Here is an 18,255-nt window from a genome sequence, read left to right as displayed (position 1 = left end):
GGACAATACAGTGCCACTGACACGGCCCGCAACCAAAACATGAGGACTCTCCTTCACTGCAGCCGACGTGAGGAAAACATTTAAACGTGTCAACCCTCGCAAGGCTGCAGGCCCAGACGGCATCCCCAGCCGCGCCCTCAGAGCATGCGCAGACCAGCTGGCTGGTGTGTTTACGGACATATTCAATCAATCCCTATCCCAGTCTGTTGTTCCCACATGCTTCAAGAGGGCCACCATTGTTCCTGTTCCCAAGAAAGCTAAGGTAACTGAGCTAAACGACTGCCGCCCCGTAGCACTCACTTCCGTCATCATGAAGTGCTTTGAGAGACTAGTCAAGGACCATATCACCTCCACCCTACCTGACACCCTAGACCCACTCCAATTTGCTTACCGCCCAAATAGGTCCACAGACGATGCAATCTCAACCACACTGCACACTGCCCTAACCTATCTGGACAAGAGGAATACCTATGTGAGAATGCTGTTCATCGACTACAGCTCGGCATTTAACACCATAGTGCCCTCCAAGCTCGTCATCAAGCTCGAGACCCTGGGTATCGACCCCGCCCTGTGCAACTGGGTACTGGACTTCCTGACGGGCCGCCCCCAGGTGGTGAGGGTAGGCAACAACATCTCCACCACGCTGATCCTCAACACTGGGGCCCCACAAGGGTGCGTTCTGAGCCCTCTCCTGTACTCCCTGTTCACCCACGACTGCGTGGCCTTGCACGCCTCCAACTCAATCATCAAGTTTGCGGACGACACAACAGTGGTAGGCTTGATTACCAACAACGACGAGACGGCCTACAGGGAGGAGGTGAGGGCCCTCGGAGTGTGGTGTCAGGAAAATAACCTCACACTAAACGCCAACAAAACTAAGGAGATGATTGTGGACTTCAGGAAACAGCAGAGGGAACACCCCCCTATCCACATCGATGGAACAGTAGTGGAGAGGGTAGTAAGTTTTAAGTTCCTCGGCGTACACATCACAGACAAACTGAATTGGTCCACCCACACAGATAGCATCGTGAAGAAGGCGCAGCAGCGCCTCTTCAACCTCAGGAGGCTGAAGAAATTTGGCTTGTCAACAAAAGCACTCACAAACTTCTACAGATGCACAATCGAGAGCATCCTGTCGGGCTGTATCACCGCCTGGTACGGCAACTGCTCCGCCCACAACCGTAAGGCTCTCCAGAGGGTAGTGAGGTCTGCACAACGCATCACCGGGGGCAAACTACCTGCCCTCCAGGACACCTACACCACCCGATGTCACAGGAAGGCCATAAAGATCATCAAGGACAACAACCACCCGAGCCACTGCCTGTTCACCCCGCTATCATCCAGAAGGCGATGTCAGTACAGGTGCATCAAAGCTGGGACAGAGAGACTGAAAAACAGCTTCTATCTCACTAACATTGAGTGGCTGCTGCCAACACATTGACTCAACTCCAGCCACTTTAATAATGGGAATTGATGGGAAATGATGTAAAATATATCACTAGCCACATTAAACAATGCTACCTAATATAATGTTTACATACCCTACATTATTCATCTCATATGTATACGTATATACTGTACTCTATATCATCTACTGCATCTTTATATAATACATGTATCACTAGCCACTTTAACTATGCCACTTTGTTTACATACTCATCTCATATGTATATACTGTACTCAATACCATCTACTGTATCTTGCCTATGCCGCTCTGTACCATCACTCATTCATATATCTTTATGTACATATTCTTTATCCCCTTACACTTGTGTCCATAAGGTAGTAGTTTTGGAATTGTTAGCTAGATTACTTGTTGGTTATTACTGTATTGTCGGAACTAGAAGCACAAGCATTTCGCTACACTCGCATTAACATCTGCTAACCATGTGTATGTGACAAATAAAATTTGATTTGATATGATATAGACTTTTTCTACTGTATTATTGACTGTATGTTTGTTTATTCCATGTGTAATTCTGTGTTGTTGTTTGTGTCAAACTGCTTTGCTTTATCTTGGCCAGGTCGCAGTTGCAAATGAGAACTTGTTCTCAACTAGCCTACCTGGTTAAATAAAGGTGAAATATATATATATATATTTTTTACTTTCCCCACTGCACTAAAAATTGCTATGCTGAAACCCCTTCTGAAGAAAAGTAATCTAGATTGTTGAGCTTTTAGCAATTTTCAGCCAACCTCCAACCTTCCATTCTTAAGCAAAATTCTGGAGAAATTGGTTTTCAAAAATAAAAAAATTCAATGCCAACTGTATTTTTGAAAAATACCAATCTGTTTTCTGTGCATACCACAGTGCAGAGACAGCCTTAGTTAAAGTGGTAAATGATCTTAGAGCCAACACAGATGCCAAACATATCTCTGTTCTCTTGGATTTAAGTCTTACATTCGACACTGTTGACCATGATGTCCTTCTGGACAGACTGTAGAGGTGGGTTGGCCTCTCCGGCCAAGTTCTAAATTGGTTTAAGACCTTTTTAACCGGTCAAGAGTTTATTTTGTCACCCTTGGTCAACATAACTCAGAGAAAATGCATATCACATGTGGCATTCAATTTTGGGTCCGGTACAGTTCAGTTTCTATATGTTACCTCTTGGTATCAGAAATTGATTTTCACTTCTACGCTGATGATACACAACTTAAAATTTCTGTGTCACCAGAGGATTTTTGCTCCACAGATAAATTATTAGACTGTATTAGTGGTTTAAATACTTGAATGGCTCACAACTTCCTCCAGCTAAATCAAGACAAGACCTAGGTACTTATTGTTGGAGCGAAATCACAGAGAGAAAATCTGTCCGCACATTTTAATACACAGGCAATAAAGATAAAACACCAGGTAAAAAACCTAAGTGTTATTTTACATTCTGAACTCTATTTTGAATCACACATTAGGAATGTGACCAAAATAGCTTTTAACCACCTGAGGAACATTGCCAAGGTGCGGCCGTTTCTCTCTCAGGCTGATACAAAGAGACTCATCCATGCTTTTATGACAAGCAGGCTTGACTACTGTAATACTATCCTGTCTGGTCTACGCAAGAAAGCCATTGGTCAACTGTACAGAATACAACAGCACAGGTACTGACCAAGACCAAACGGATAGCACACATTACACCGTTTTAAGGTCTCTGCACTGGTGCCTGAAAGTTTTAGAATGAATTTTAAGATTATTATATTGTTTTTTAATTGTGCACCCCAATACATGTCAGACATGCTTGTAAGTTATGTACCTAGTAGGTCCCTCAGGTCCTCTGGCACTGCCCGTTTAACAAGTGGTGGAAAAAGTATCAAATTGTCATCCTTGAGTAAAAGTAAAGATACTGAGTCACCCAGTCAAATACTACTTGAGTAAAAGTCTAAATATATTTGGTTTGAAATATACTTAAGTATCAAAAGTAAATGTACACTGAACAAAATATAAACAACATTTAAAGTGTTGGTCTCATGTTTCATGAGCTGATAAGTATTTCTGTCTGTAATAAAGCCCTTTTGTGGGGAAAAACTCATTCTGATTGGCAGGGCCTGCCTCCCCATTGGATGGGCCTGGCTGCAAAGTGGGTGGGCATATGCCCTCCCAGGCCCACCTATAGCTGCACCCCTGCCCAGTAATGTGAAATCCATAGATTAGGGCCTCATTTATTTATTTAAATTGACTGATTATATTAATTGTAACTCAGTAAAATCTTTGAAATTGTTGCATGTTGCATTTATATTTTTGTTCAATATAGTTGAATGTAGTTCACTACTACTCAATACTGAGGTTTTGCTCTGTGAGTGTATATGCAAGTGCATTTGTGAGTATGAGGCGTGTGTGTGATAGCTTGTGTCAGGGCCATGCACAGACCTTTCAGCAGGTGCTCAAAATGAAATAACCCCATCCCACCCTTGAAAAATGAAATGGAGTTTCATCATTAATATCTCAAATCATAACCCCACTGGGCAAAGACGTCAATTCAATGTTGGTTCAACTTAATTTAATTGAGATGACGTGGAAACAACGTTGATTCAACCAGTGTGTGACCGGTGGGCACTAACTGACTCTGTAGCAAAGGCCTATTTATTTCTGAAACAACACACTCACTCATCATAAATTGCAAGGAAGCTAGTTACAGCGCTCCCTGACATGACTAACATCGGGAGGGAAAGGTGTGTAGAGACACATTGTACATTATGAGGAGGACATTATAGTCCTAAAAAATCTTTCCAGTTTCACTGACTCACCCAAAGATGCGCAGCTCACTCGCTTGCTTTCCAACCTGTGTTTTTCCGCAATTGTATTTGAAATATTGCGAAAGACCTTTTTTTGTCTACATTGCCACAGTCATACTCACTGACAGATTTGCCGCGTATTGTCGAATGTAGGCTACACATAATCTGCAGCTAGGCAATTTTTTCACTCATGGTGTAGTAGGCTATTCTGAATTATTTATTTTATTTCTGAACACAAAGCAGTAATTCTTTACCTTTGGCAAATGTATTTCCATTGATCAGGCGTTAAATATATTTCAATTGATCAGGGGTAAAATGTATTTCAATTGATCAGGGGTAAAATTTATTTCAATTGATCAGGGGTAAAATGTATTTCAATTGATCAGGGGTAAAATGTATTTCAATTGATCAGGGGTAAAATGTATTTCAATTGATCAGGGGTAAAATGTATTTCAATTGATCAGGGGTCAAATCTATTTCAATTGATCAGGGGTCAAATCTATTTCAATTGATCAGGGGTCAAATCTATTTCAATTGATCAGGGGTGTTGCAGCACCTCCAGCACCCTTCCTATGGCTATGATTCTATAAGGAAAGACATTATGAAGTGCTGCTGCTCGTAGGCTATCAGCCAACCAGACCAAATGTTGATGATGATGTAAATCAAGTGTTTTCTAGTGTTAATCACATGTTATGCTGCTGTGGCAGTGCTTGCTACACACATTTGACCGGTGACCGCATTTCAAGCCATGCATGTTTGGATAGCAATCTCAGTACATGGCAGACTGGAAAATGACACATGTGACCTCCATACAGGGCAGTGGACAGGGAAGGGGTGGGGGAAGGCAAACTTGGCGACGTCACAACGACCTGGGGGCAGTGGGTTCAGAACAGCAATGACAAAAGCTGTATGTAGAGCTGCCCTCATAACAGCCTCAATTCGTCGGGCATGGACTACAGCGTGTGGAAAGCGTTCCACAGGGATGGTGGCCCATGTTGAATCCCACAGTTGTGTCAGGTTGGCTGGATGTCCAAACTGTTGAGTGTGAAAAACCCAGCAGTGTTGCAGTTCTTGACACAAACCAGTGCGCCTGGCATCGACAACCATACCCTGTTCAAAGGCACTTAAATATTTTGTCTTACCCATTCACCCTCTGAATGGCATGCACACAATCGATGTCTCAATTGTTTCATGGCTTAAAAATCCTTCTTTAAACCCCTTCATCTACACCCTCAGCACCCCTACTTCCTACGGTTATGCAGGTGCGTGCCTGGCTTGTGTTTGTGTTCTGTGTAAGTGAGTGTGCATCACTTGGTAGACGGCTAGTGATGGCTGTTCAACAGTCTGATGGTCTGGTTATGGAAGCAGTTTTTTAGTCTCTCGGTCATTGGCTCTGATGCACCTGTACTGTCTCTGCCTGTCAGACAGCAGCCAATTGAACACTCAGTGGCTCAGGGGGCCATGCCAAATTTCTTCAGCCACCTGAGGTTGTAGAGGCGCTGTTGCAGTTTCTTCACCATGGTGTCAGTGTGGTGAGACCATTTTAGGACCTCAGTGATGTGCACGCTGAGGAACTTGACTCTTTTGACCCTATCCACTGCAGCCCCGTCGATGAAGATGGGGTTGTGCTCCCTCTTCTGTCTCCTGTCATCCACGATCAACTCCTTTGTTTTGTTGACGTTTAGGGAGAGATTATTTTCCTAGCACCACTCTGCCAGTGCTCTAACCTCCCTTGGTCGTTACTTGTCGTTGTTGGTAATCAGGCCTACCACTGACGTGTCGTCAGCAAACCTGATGATTGAGTTGGACTCGTGGGGCACGCAGTCATGGGTGAACAGGGAGTACATGTAGTTATGGCAGATAATATTCTTATTTTTTGGCGACTTTAATATTCACATGGAAAAGTCCACAGACCCACTCCAAAAGGCTTTCGGGGCCATCATCGACTCAGTGAATTTTGTCCAACATGTCTCGAGACCTACTCATTGTCACAGTCATACCCTGGATCTAGCTTTGTCCCGTGGAATAAATATTTTGGAATGAAATGTTTTTCCTCATAATCCTGGACTATCGGACCACCATTTTGTTTACATTTGCAATCGCAACAAATAATCTGCTCAGACCCCAACCAAGGATCATCAAAGCCATGCTATAAAACCCTCGGAAATATATAAAAGAAGCCAAAAACTGTTGGGGCCTTTCGATTTTTATACTCCAGTTTATAATATGATTATTTTAGAACAATGTGACTTGTATTAACACTATAACACAATTTTAACATAGTGTTAACACAATTTCACAATAATGTGTTCTAAAGAAAACATAGGCCTATGTCTTAACCATTTACTATCAATCACCATAGTTCAGAATAAATCAATTGGTGTGATGAACCATAACAAAGGGAGAAATGCAGAGAGCAAGGTAAAGTAATTTTACCAGTTGTATCTAGATTGTCATTATAGAGACACCTGTTGGATAAATGTGAGAAATAAAATTTGACTAGTTTTCAGGCCTTGTGGGAGGGTTTTGAGTGGTCATTGAGACGGTTCGATGAGTCCTTCCTGCTTCCTGTTCAAAGCCAAAGGCGTAGTCGGCTCAAAACAAAAGTGATGTAATTAAGCACGTGCAGTAATTTTTAGGATTCTGTGTTCTGTCTTCTGCCTTCCCAATGAGAACTAGTTCGAAAATTCAAACGTGTTTTATGAGAAAGAGATGTATGTTTTGGACGATGCTCCATGCTGCCTTTGCAGCCTTAATGCTTTATGTAAGAACCGGTCCAGGAACGGGAATGCTAGATCTGCATTATCGGCTGCCTAGGCTATGATTGGGTACAGGAACAATGCCATCCATGACAGTTATCTTGAAGTAAGTGGGGACGATAGGGAGGGGTCGAACACATTCCATCTATATTCTGGTCATTCACAAGTAAAGTTAGGTTGTAGCTACAAGCTACACACAGATTTGTGTTACTGGAGAGAGACGTTTTGCAAAAAAAAAGAAAAGGACAATGGCTCCCTCTGCCGTTTTTTTCTTCGGAACAGCATCTTTGGACCAGTTTACGCCCTTCTTCTTCTATGATGTCATGGTGGTCCGCAAACAAACGTGTAAGGTGTATGTCGCCACCTACTGTGCTGGAGTGTGCGATCAATCATGGTCTGCCAAATTCTGTACCACTACGAAAATACAATTAAAAACCAAATAAATCCCTACTAATTTCTACTCCCCCCTTAGAAACAATCCACCCTTAGAATTATTTAGCATGTCAACAATCATTGATAGTCAATAAAGTTAACTTCCTAGCTTTCATTGGTAAGGTTAACAACACGACTCAGGTTATGGAACTCAGAAATGCCAGGTTGAAGGTTATAGTGGATATGGCAAAAGAGTTATTGGGGGTAACAGATGTTACTGTCAAAGTTTCTTTTTACACAGCACATTCATGATCGCAAGATTTATGAACAGGTCTGGAAACCATGCCAGGACTAGCAGAAGCCCCAGCTTTGACAGTAGGTTCACTTAGTACAGGAGCAGCAATGGAAGCGCCATCATTTTCTTTAATATTATCTATGGACATGCTGTAGATATTGTGATCGAAACGGGGCAATGTGGCTTGAGCTTTAGCTTCGCCCTCATTCTCAGACACCAATGGGCTTACAGGAACAGCAACATCCCCTACAGGGGTATTAGGCTCAGGCAGCGGTAACACAAGCACCTGCTCTTCCAACAAAACATTTAACACTATCTGTTTAACCTCCGCCTTAACTACACACTGCGGAGTCGATATTGAATAATGCTCAACCAAGCTCATTAAATCAACTCTACCACATTTATCAAAAACCTCCCACCAAGGGTTATCCAAAAAGGACTTCAACTCAAAAGTAGCCATCTTAAACTACTTCACAAGAGACAACTAAAAATAGCAAATACTAATGCTACATCAGCTATAACGCTCAACACTGAACTATACCACTACAACAATTTGCACAAATGGCATGGGTCTCAGTAATGACAGATCCCGGACGAAGTGTGGGTGGGGGGGAGTGGGGATCATTCAGGATCTGTCTTTACTGAAACCCATGCTGCTCATGCAGATTGTTGTAGTGGTATAGTTCGGCGTTGAGCGTGATAGCTGATGTAGCATTAGTGTTTGCTATTTTTGTTGGCTCTTGTGAAGTAGTTCAAGGTGGCTGTTCCTGTAGTAAGTGCACCTAATGTCGGGGCTGGTGTTTCTGCTGGGCCTGGCATGGTTTGGAGGCCTGTTCAGAAATCTTGTACTCATGAATGTGTAGTGTCAAAGCACACTTTGTTAATGAATAAAGTTGACTTCATAGCTTTTATTAGTAAGGTTATCAATACGATTCAGGTCTATCACCCTAGTGCTTAATTTCTAAATTGTAATTGTTTCGCCACTATGGCCTATTTATTACCTACCTCCCTTATCTTACCTCATTTGCACACTCTGTATATAGACTTTTTTTCTCTATTGTGTTATTGACTGTGTTTGTTTATTCCATGTGTAACTCAGTGTTGTTGTTTGTGTCACACTGCTTCGCATTATCTTGGCCAGGTCACAGTTGTAAATGCGAACTTGTTCTCAATTAGCCTACCTGGTTAAATAAAGGTGAAATAAATAAATAAAAAGGTTGTGGAAAGCAGAAATGCCAGGTTGAAGGTTATTGTGGATACAGCAAAAGAGATATTGGGGGTAGCAGATGTTACTGTTGAAATAGTTTTTGACATGCTAAACAATCCTAAAGGTGGAGTTTTTCAGCATTATATAGATCAAGTTTAATGGGGTAGAAGTTAAAAATCTAAAAATCAAATCAAATGTATTTGTCACATACACATGGTTAGCAGATGTTAATGCGAGTGGAGCGAAATGCTTGTGTTAGTAGGTTAGTTAGTTAGTAGGGATTTATTTGGTTTTTATTTTATTTTCATGGTAGTACAGAATTGGGCAGATCATGATTGATCCTACATTCCAGCACAGTAGGTGGCGGCGGCATGCACTTAAATTATTGTTTGCGGACCGCCATGATATCATAGAAGAAGAAGAACCATTTAGCATTTAACACTTATTTCCGATGTTCTGTCGAAACGGCCCCTCCTAGGAAATGTTTTTGAGAACTTGATATAGCTAGCTGAAGTGGAATAGGAAGTATAAGAAGAATAGGAAGTATCGCAAGAAGCGAGATCAGCGTGTTTTGAGAGAAAAAGTTGGCGGAAGCAGATGATGAAGTGGATTCTGAATCTAATGGCGGTAGAATCAGGGAGAATTGGAATATTGTCCAAAATAATGGAAACGGAGAAAAGTAGTATACAATGATGAGAATGTCACCTTGTATCTTGTAGGATTGTACGGTTTATTAATGAGGAGCAGCTGATCGAATGACCAATCTTGGGGAATCCATTGGAGATATCCAAACTGGTGGAGAGAGTGAAGGCTGTGAGGATCAGGAGAGACGGGCTTGTTTAGATTGTATGTGCTTCTGCGGATCAGAAGAAACGTGTGTTGCGTCTCACACGATTTGATACGTTTGAAGTGTCGTGTGTGTGTCTCATGAATATTCTATAGCTGGTGTCTCGTGGGAAGTGGATGTTGAAGAGATGAAAAATATTCCTGGAGTGATTGATGCACGTCAGCTGAATCATGTGGTGAATTAAGAAAATTAGGAGAGTATCTGTTATTTTTTTATATAGAGTCTCTCCCTATTCAAGTGCAGTTAGGGTATATTAACTACAGAATCAGGTTATGTATCCAAAGAAGTGTGATCATTCTAAAGCTTTTGGTCATGTTTCAAGTGTTTGCATACGGGAGAACCCGAGATGTCCAAGTTGTGGAAAATATAATATCGTGTTATAAAAGTGATGAAAATGTGACATGTTGCAATTGCGGTGGGAACCATGAAGCCACATCTTTCGAATGCCCCACAAAGGTGAAAGAGACTGAGGTGGCCAAAGTCAGGGCTGTCCAGAGCATTTCATATGCAGCAGCTGTTAATGGGTTGAGGGTTTGAATGGTTCACCTGAAGAGTCCATGGTGGTGGATAGTCTTTCATCGCAGGCTGCAGGGGCTACATTTCACGATGAGGATCCTGACATTTTCAAGGTTAAGAAGGTGTCCTTTATAGCTATGGTGATTAATTGCCCTGCCAAGGTGGAGAGACGGTCCAGGAAGATAGAAATCATTGTTGGTGCGCAGAGCGGTTCCTTGGGCTGAAAGATTTCTCTGCGAAGGAGTTATAGGCCGTACCACCCTCCCAGGCCCTAGAGCCTGAGAAGGGAGATATGGATATTTTTTGTTGTTTGTTTTGGGTGGATTAAGTTAGTTATGAATTTGTTTTGTTTTTTACCCTGTTTTGGTTTCAACCCGTCCAGTTGGTGGCGGCAAAATACATGTTTTGGTTGTAGTCTGTCATAAAACCCACAGAAGAAGAAGACGACGAAGAAGTTTACGCCATTACGTGAGAAATGAATTAAGCGTCATCCTTTCGGCTGCAACTTTGATCCTAAAGCGGTGCGCGGCATTTTTGTTTTTCCCCCTCTAGCTTCAACTATACATACTGTTTAAGTCTATAACAATGGCGCGAAGCATACCTTTCTGCACAGTTCCCACTTGTCTGCTTCTTATCACCGGACTGTGTTATCGAGTAGTTGCCGACGGGCTGGTGAACGAGGAGGTGAAACGAACAGTGGACCTGAGCACGCACATTGCTAAGATAACAGCAGAGATTCTTCTGTTAAACCAGGGAGACTCGGCGGTACATAGCTTTATATTGGCAGTAGAGCCCGAATTGGCCCCCAACCTTGCGTACGTCGGGGCATCGGTAAGTGACTTAGGAATGCATTCGCTGTAAACCAAATATTTTTCTCCAGGTAGTTACCTAACACATGATTATAGGTAACGTTAGTAGGCTAGGTAGTTAACCTAGCTAGCAATAGCATGCACACATTTGTCCTGCAGCGCCCGCCCAGTCAAGGCGAGGAAGCTAACTTACTACTTGCTAGATCGGAAATGTGTTTTTACTAACAATGCAAGGCTGTAGCAATAAAATATAAGTTAATTATGTGATTGTGGCGTGGAACTGTTTGAATGGGCCAACGAGTGCACTTCCGCCGCACTCGTTCTGTCAAGAATGACACGTATCCGCAGAGGGAAGTTATTTCCGTGTCTTATCTATATTCTGAACATCTCCTTTTGTGTGCATAATTTTGGGACCTTTGATTATGTAAGATAATGTTTAGTAACTAGTTAGAATAAATGTTTTCCTCATGGTGAGGGTTGTAAATTAAGATTTGTGTGCTATCAGTGATTGTGTGCACACCACCCATAGCCGTGGGGAATCAGTACCAACTAGTCACAACGCAACATACTCAAACTCATTCCTATCTATAATGAATAAAGATCAGGTCCAGTTGCAGTAATAAGAGTTGAATTGCACTGGATTGGACAGACATGTAAACATGTGTGTCTTTGCCAGGTGAAGGGTGATGAAGAGGAGGATGGGATACTTGAGCTCAAGCAGACAATGATCCAAGGCCAAAGGTGAGAGGTCTATAATTGCTGGTGCATCCCTGTTCACCAATGCTTCGAACACACCAAGAGCGTCTTTGTGCAAAATAGTATGCAGCATCATCTGGATGTGTGTGCAACAAAAGTTAAACATTCACCTTCTGCTACCATTTCTGTGGAGCCGTCTACGCATACATTTTCATGCATACGTATGTACCACACCGAACGCACTGCAACTGCCTCTGAAATGCAATGCTGCAAGGTAAACACAACTTTTCACTGGAAACTAATGGAATTCTGATGTACCAAAATGCCATGATGCTATCGTTGTGTTCGAAGTAGAGGTCGACCGATTAATCGGAATGGCCGATTTAATTAGTGACAATTTTCATAACAATCGGAAATCTGTATTTTTGGACACCAATTTTTCAGAATTTTTTAAAATATTTTTTTTTACACCTTTATTTAATATTTATTTAACTAGGCAAGTCAGTTAAGAACACATTCTTATTTTCAATGATGGCCTAGGAACAGTGGGTTAACTGCCTCGTTCAGGGGCAGAACGACCGATTTTTCACCTTGTCAGCTCGGGGGATCCAATCTTGCAACCTTAGTTAAGTTGTCCAACGCAATAACGACCTGCCTCTTGTTGCACTCCACAAGGAGACTGCCTGTTACGCGAATGCAGTAAACCAAGGTAAGTTGCTAGCTAGCATTAAACTTATCTTATAAAAATCAATCATAATCACTAGTTAACTACACATGGTTGATGATATTACTAGATATTATCTAGCGTGTCATGCGTTCCGTATAATCTGACTGAGCATACAAGTATCTAAGTATCTGACTGAGCGGTGGTAGGCAGAAGCAGGCGCGTAAACATTCATTCAAACAGCACTTTCGTTCGTTTTGCCAGCAGCTCTTCGTTGTGCGTTAAGCATTGTGTTGTTTATGACTTCAAGCATATCAACTCCCGAGATGAGGCTGGTGTAACCAGTTAGCGCGCGCTAATAGCGTTTCAAACATCACTCGCTCGCTCTGAGCCTTGGAGTGGTTGTTCCCCTTGCTCTGCATGGGTAACGCTGCTTCGAGGGTGGCTGTTGTCGTTGTGTTCCTGGTTCGAGCCCAGGTAGGAGCGAGGAGAGGGACGGAAGCTATACTGTTACACTGGTAATACTAAAGTGCCTATAAGAACATCCAATAGTCAAAGGTTAATGAAATACAAAGGGTATAGAGAAATAGTCCTATAATTCCTATAGTAACTACAACCTAAAACTTCTTACCTGGGAATATTGAAGAGTCATGTTAAAAGGAACCACCAGCTTTCATATGTTCTCATGTTCTGAGCAAGGAACTTAAATGTTAGCTTTCTTACATAGCACATATTGCACTTTTACTTCTCCAACACTTTGTTTTTGCATTATTTAAACCAAATTGAGCATGTTTCATTATTTATTTGAGGCTAAATTGATGTTATTGATGTATTATATTAAGTTAAAATAAGTGTTCATTCAGTATTGTTGTAATTGTCATTATTACAAATAAAACAAATCGTCCGATTAATCGGTATTGGATTTTTTGGTCCTCCAATAATCGGTATCGGCGTTGAAAAATCATAATCGCTCGACCTTGAGTTCGAAGGGTATGTTGCTTATCCATTGTCAAGCATTCGACTATACAGTTTCTAGATATGCACATTTTCACCATGTTAAACTTCACCTCTTTTTTCCATTGGAGTTTCTGTCACTGTTTTAGTTAGTGCCTTTGTTTTTTAAAGCCATATGTTGGTGCTGGTGTCCACTGACCTGACCCCTCCTGTCTGCTAACCTCTTGCAGTGGGGAGTTCTACAAGGTGCAGTTACCCTCCAGTCTGGCCGTTGGCGCAAAGCTGCGAGTGAAGGTGGAGACAGTCCTGAGCCACATTCTGAGGCCCTTTCCCACCCACATCACCCAGGCTGAGCGTCAGCTGGTGGTGTTCCAGGGCAACCACTACCTGTACTCTCCATACCCCACCCGCAGCCAGACCACCCATGTCCGCCTTGCCTCTAAGACGGTGGAGAGCTACACCAAGCTGGGCAACCCCAGCAAGAGTGATGAGGCCATTGAGTACGGCCCCTTCCGTGATGTCGCCCCATTCAGTGAGGTATAATGTCTCTGAGGGACCTGGGTTTGAGATGCATCTGTTGTTGAATGGTCTGAACACTGTTGAGCCAGCTGAATAGCAAACATTTGCTTAGTAGATTCATATTTGGAAGAGAAGTTTGATATTTCTTTGTTTCTCATTCTTTTTAGGATGCCCTGAAGGTCCATTATGAGAACAACACCCCCTTCCTCACTATTAGCAGCATCACCCGCATCATTGAAGTTTCTCATTGGGGAAACATTGCTGTGGAAGAGACAATTGACATGAGGCACACAGGGGCATTCCTGAAAGGGCCTTTCTCCCGTTATGACTACCAGCGCCAGTCTGACAGTGGCATCTCATCAGTCAAATCCTTTAAGGTGTGTTGATTTTAGACACTTTTATTGCCAAGGAATATTGGTGCATTTGCAAATCATGCTCTCAAAGGTGACTTGTAAAGATTGTATAATAACTACATCTCTTCTTTCTCACAAAGACCATCCTTCCTGCCTCAGCCCAGGATGTGTACTACCGGGATGAGATCGGCAACATCTCCACCTCCCACCTCCAGATTCTGGAAGACTCTGTGGAGGTGGAGGTTAGGCCCCGATTCCCCCTGTTTGGTGGCTGGAAAACCCACTACATTATCGGCTACAATCTGCCCAGCTACGAGTACCTCTACACCCTGGGTGAGTTGAGTTGACTAGATTACCATATTACGATAACTGTTTATAACCAGAACTATTTTTAAAGAGAGATGGCCTAACTGAAAGCTAAAAAAGAATATGCTAATTCAAATATTCCTTAGGGGATCAGTACGCTCTGAAGATGAGGCTGGTTGACCATGTATATGATGACCAGGTCATCGACTCCCTCACTGTTAAACTCATACTGCCAGAAGGCGCCAGGTGAGTATGCTGTGATGCATGATGTGTATTTAGAATCTGTGGAAATGCATTGATCTCCTGTTTCATTGTATTGATCCATGTCTCTTCCTCTCAGGAACATCCATGTGGAAACCCCCTACCCCATTGACCGTATTCCAGACCAGCTGCACTACACTTACCTAGACACCTTTGGCCGCCCTTGCTGGTGGCGTCTAAAAACAACCTGGTGGAGCAGCACATCCAGGACGTAGTGGTGAGCTGCAAGCCCCTAGTGGAGGAGGGAACAGAGACTTTTGGGGGAGGTACAGGGGAGAAAGGAAGGCAGTTTGTCTTTGGTTTCACTGCATCAGTGCCGTTACGGTGACAGGATTATTATAAGCAACGGCTCTGGAGTTATGCCACTGAAATACATTTTATTTAAACAATCAAGATGCATGCTTTACATCTGCAAACCTTTTCAGAGAAATGCTTTAGAAGCTATGCAAGGTTCCCAATTGATGGTGTGAGGTCCTCAGTGTTTGTCTCATCCCCCAGGTGCATTATACCTTCAATAAGGTCCTGATGCTGCAGGAGCCCCTTTTGGTGGTGGGGGCATTCTACATCCTCTTCTTCACTGTCATCATCTATGTGCGCCTGGACTTCTCCATCACTAAGGTACACCATCCTCAACATACTCCCCCTCAGTCTCTTTAATAGTGGTAGCACTTGTACTCTCCACATCACTCCCTTCTATGTTTATCTCCTTTTTCCTGTATGCACTTGCTGATTGTCTCGTGTGTGTGTGTGTCTTCCCACCCCCCCGTTTCAGGACCCTGCTGCAGAGGTTCGTATGAAGGTGTCCTCAATCACAGAGCAGGTCCTGACCCTGGTCAACAAGCGTTTAGGGCTCTACCGCCACATGGACGAGGTGGTGAATCGCTATAAGCAATCTCGAGACACAGGGGCCCTGAACAGCGGCCGCAAGATCCTGGAGGCCGACCACCGCACCCTCACCAACGACATCAGCTCCCTGCAGGCCCGCCTCAAAGCAGAGGGCTCCGACCTTGCAGATAAGGTGTGTGTGTATTCAATTGTGTATACAGTGTTTGGTGTGTGTAAAGTTTATACCTACCTGTGTGCATACAATGTGTTGAACCTCACATTTCCTTGTGTTTGTCAACAGGTGGGTGAGGTGCAGAAGCTGGACGGCCAGGTGAAGGAGCTGGTGTGTCGCTCTTGGCAGGAGGCTGAGCGCCTGGTGGCAGGCAAGGTTAAGAAGGAGGCCTACATCGACAACGAGAAGACCCTCTCTAGCAAGAGACTGGAGCTGGTGACCCGCATCGACAGTCTGCTGGACACCCTGTAAACACCACTATACACATGTCAGTGTACAAAAAACACACATGTGCTGCCCCAACTACACATCTGTTGATCCAGCCCTGCAGTTATTATAAAATAAGAAATATTTACCTTTGCTCATTGTCCATCCCACTCACAAAGTACACACACTAAAGGAACCTGTAGGTGGATGCAAACACTCATGCCTTTGTGCCTCGCAAGAAACACAACAGCATTATGCTTAACACCACAGGGAAGGCTTGCGTCACGTCACACCTTACATGGCAGTCTAAGTTAAATTGCGTGGAAGAGCTCTGTTGTTCCTAAATGCAGAATTGAACTGTTTAAATTTGGAATGTTTTTTGTGTTTTTTTTTACCTTTTTTTGAATGGTGATGAATATATATTTTTGCGTTACTCTTTAAGGGTTTTCATGTCACATCTGTCCTGTGTCTATACTCCCTTGAGTCCCTCCAACCTGTGCTCTCTTACGGGTGGAGTAGTCATCAGTGCCCCTGAAATAAGGGATCCCTTGTGAGTCAGTCTCTAAATGTCTTCATCATATTCTTTGCACTTACAAACTATTGTTACTTCCCCCTGGCTGTTATATTTGAACAAAGTTGAAGCTCTGAAATGGTGTGGACCCCAATCCAAAGGGTTACCATCTTCATGTTAAGTTTCTCATTGTCCCTCTAATATTTTATAACATTTTGTATAATTTCTCTTTGTAACGGTATATTTTGTTTGATATGAGATTAGGCCATGTGTGTGGGGAATAGCATGGGGCAGTCAAAGACGTTGCGTGATAATGTATGTGAACCTGTATCGCCAGTAAATGAACCAAGTTTGAAACATTGACAACTTTTAAAATAGAAATGATTCCTCCACTTTTAATACTCTTTAGGGAAGTGACCTAGTTCCACCACCTGAGGGAACTCTTGCTCAATATATTTTTCCCATCTGTGGTGGGTAAGTGAGGCTTTTGACTTGGGAACGGGATAGTGCCTACAAAGTTGACACTGTTTTATTTTAATATGGAAGCAACCCCAAATAAAACAACTGGTGCGCAATTCATATAATGTGATCCTTGTGGATGTGGCTTGCTGATTCTCTCTTAATCATGGGGAAAAATTGGCTTATTCTTTAATTTTGCTGATCATTACATCAGCCAATTATATTCGTGGCTCACCTGTCAATGAATTAATAAACGAGAGGGCAATGGTGGGTTGAATTCTCCATTCAAAGATGTCCACATACTGTATATGACATCGATTACATTTCCCTTCTCTTTCCACATTCCTCTGGGAATTTCCAACACAATTTATTCTAGAGTGCACACCAGGCCTTTAGTAGGATGACCACACCTAGCAACCCAAACTGCTAGTGGAGGGTGGCACTCCCTAGGAGACCTGCTTTTTCTTCCTGATCAGAGAGGACGAACAGGAGATGAGACATAGGTCAGTCTGAGGTCACCGCTTTCCCTTTAGGGTCACAAGAGGTCATGCCAAGGCCATAACTACCCATTCTAGTTGCCATGATAACATTCATGTATTGTATGTGCGTTACAATAATCATTGTGAAAATACACATTGGAGGAAGGCGAAGACGATGTCTGTTAGCACTGATGTTCGGTGGCGTTACAAGGCCCCACAATGGCATTTTGTGTATGCGCTTCAGTGGAGATTTGGAGCTGCAGGGCTGGTAGACCCCCCTCAGCCAATCATTCTCACACCAACATAAACTCAGCAAAAAAAGAAACGTCCTCTCACTGTCAACTGTTTACTTTCAGCAAACTTAACGTGAAAATATTTGTATGAACATAATATTCAACAACTGAGACATGACCTGAACAAATTCCACAGACATGTGACTAACAAATGGAATAATGTGTCCCTGAACATAGGGGAGTTAAAATCAAAAGTAACAGTCAGTATCTGGTGTGGCCACCAGCTGCATTAAGTACTGCAGTGCATCTTCTCATGGACTGCACCAGATTTGCCAGTTCTTGCTGTGAGATGTTACCCCACTCTTCCACCAAGGCATTTCTGGGGGGAATGGCCCTAGCCCTCACCCTCCGATTCAACAGGTCCCAGAAGTGCTCAATGGGATTGAGATCCGGGCTCTTCACTGGCCACGGCAGAACACTGACATTCCAGTCTTGCAGGAAATCACGCACAGAACAAGTAGTAT

At 43.0% G+C, this 18,255-nt stretch overlaps 1 protein-coding gene across 1 annotated transcript; it reads left to right on the top strand.

Moving 5' to 3' along the window:
* Positions 1–9,349: 9,349 nt before the first annotated feature.
* On the top strand, positions 9,350–17,149 carry LOC115143334 (dolichyl-diphosphooligosaccharide--protein glycosyltransferase subunit 1-like). The gene is given in 11 exon segments (XM_029683642.2): positions 9,350–11,054; positions 11,709–11,773; positions 13,577–13,883; positions 14,033–14,242; positions 14,359–14,551; positions 14,671–14,770; positions 14,865–14,947; positions 14,950–15,002; positions 15,284–15,403; positions 15,558–15,803; positions 15,912–17,149. Coding segments are annotated over 11 exon segments (1,806 nt in total). The 5' UTR covers positions 9,350–10,808; the 3' UTR covers positions 16,095–17,149.
* The last annotated feature ends 1,106 nt before the right edge of the window (positions 17,150–18,255 follow it).

The sequence above is a fragment of the Oncorhynchus nerka genome, linkage group LG15 (genome assembly GCF_034236695.1).
Source record: "Oncorhynchus nerka isolate Pitt River linkage group LG15, Oner_Uvic_2.0, whole genome shotgun sequence".
NCBI lineage: Eukaryota > Metazoa > Chordata > Actinopteri > Salmoniformes > Salmonidae > Oncorhynchus > Oncorhynchus nerka.
Note: the sequence above shows the minus strand (reverse complement) of the source record. Positions and strands in the feature narration are given on the sequence as shown.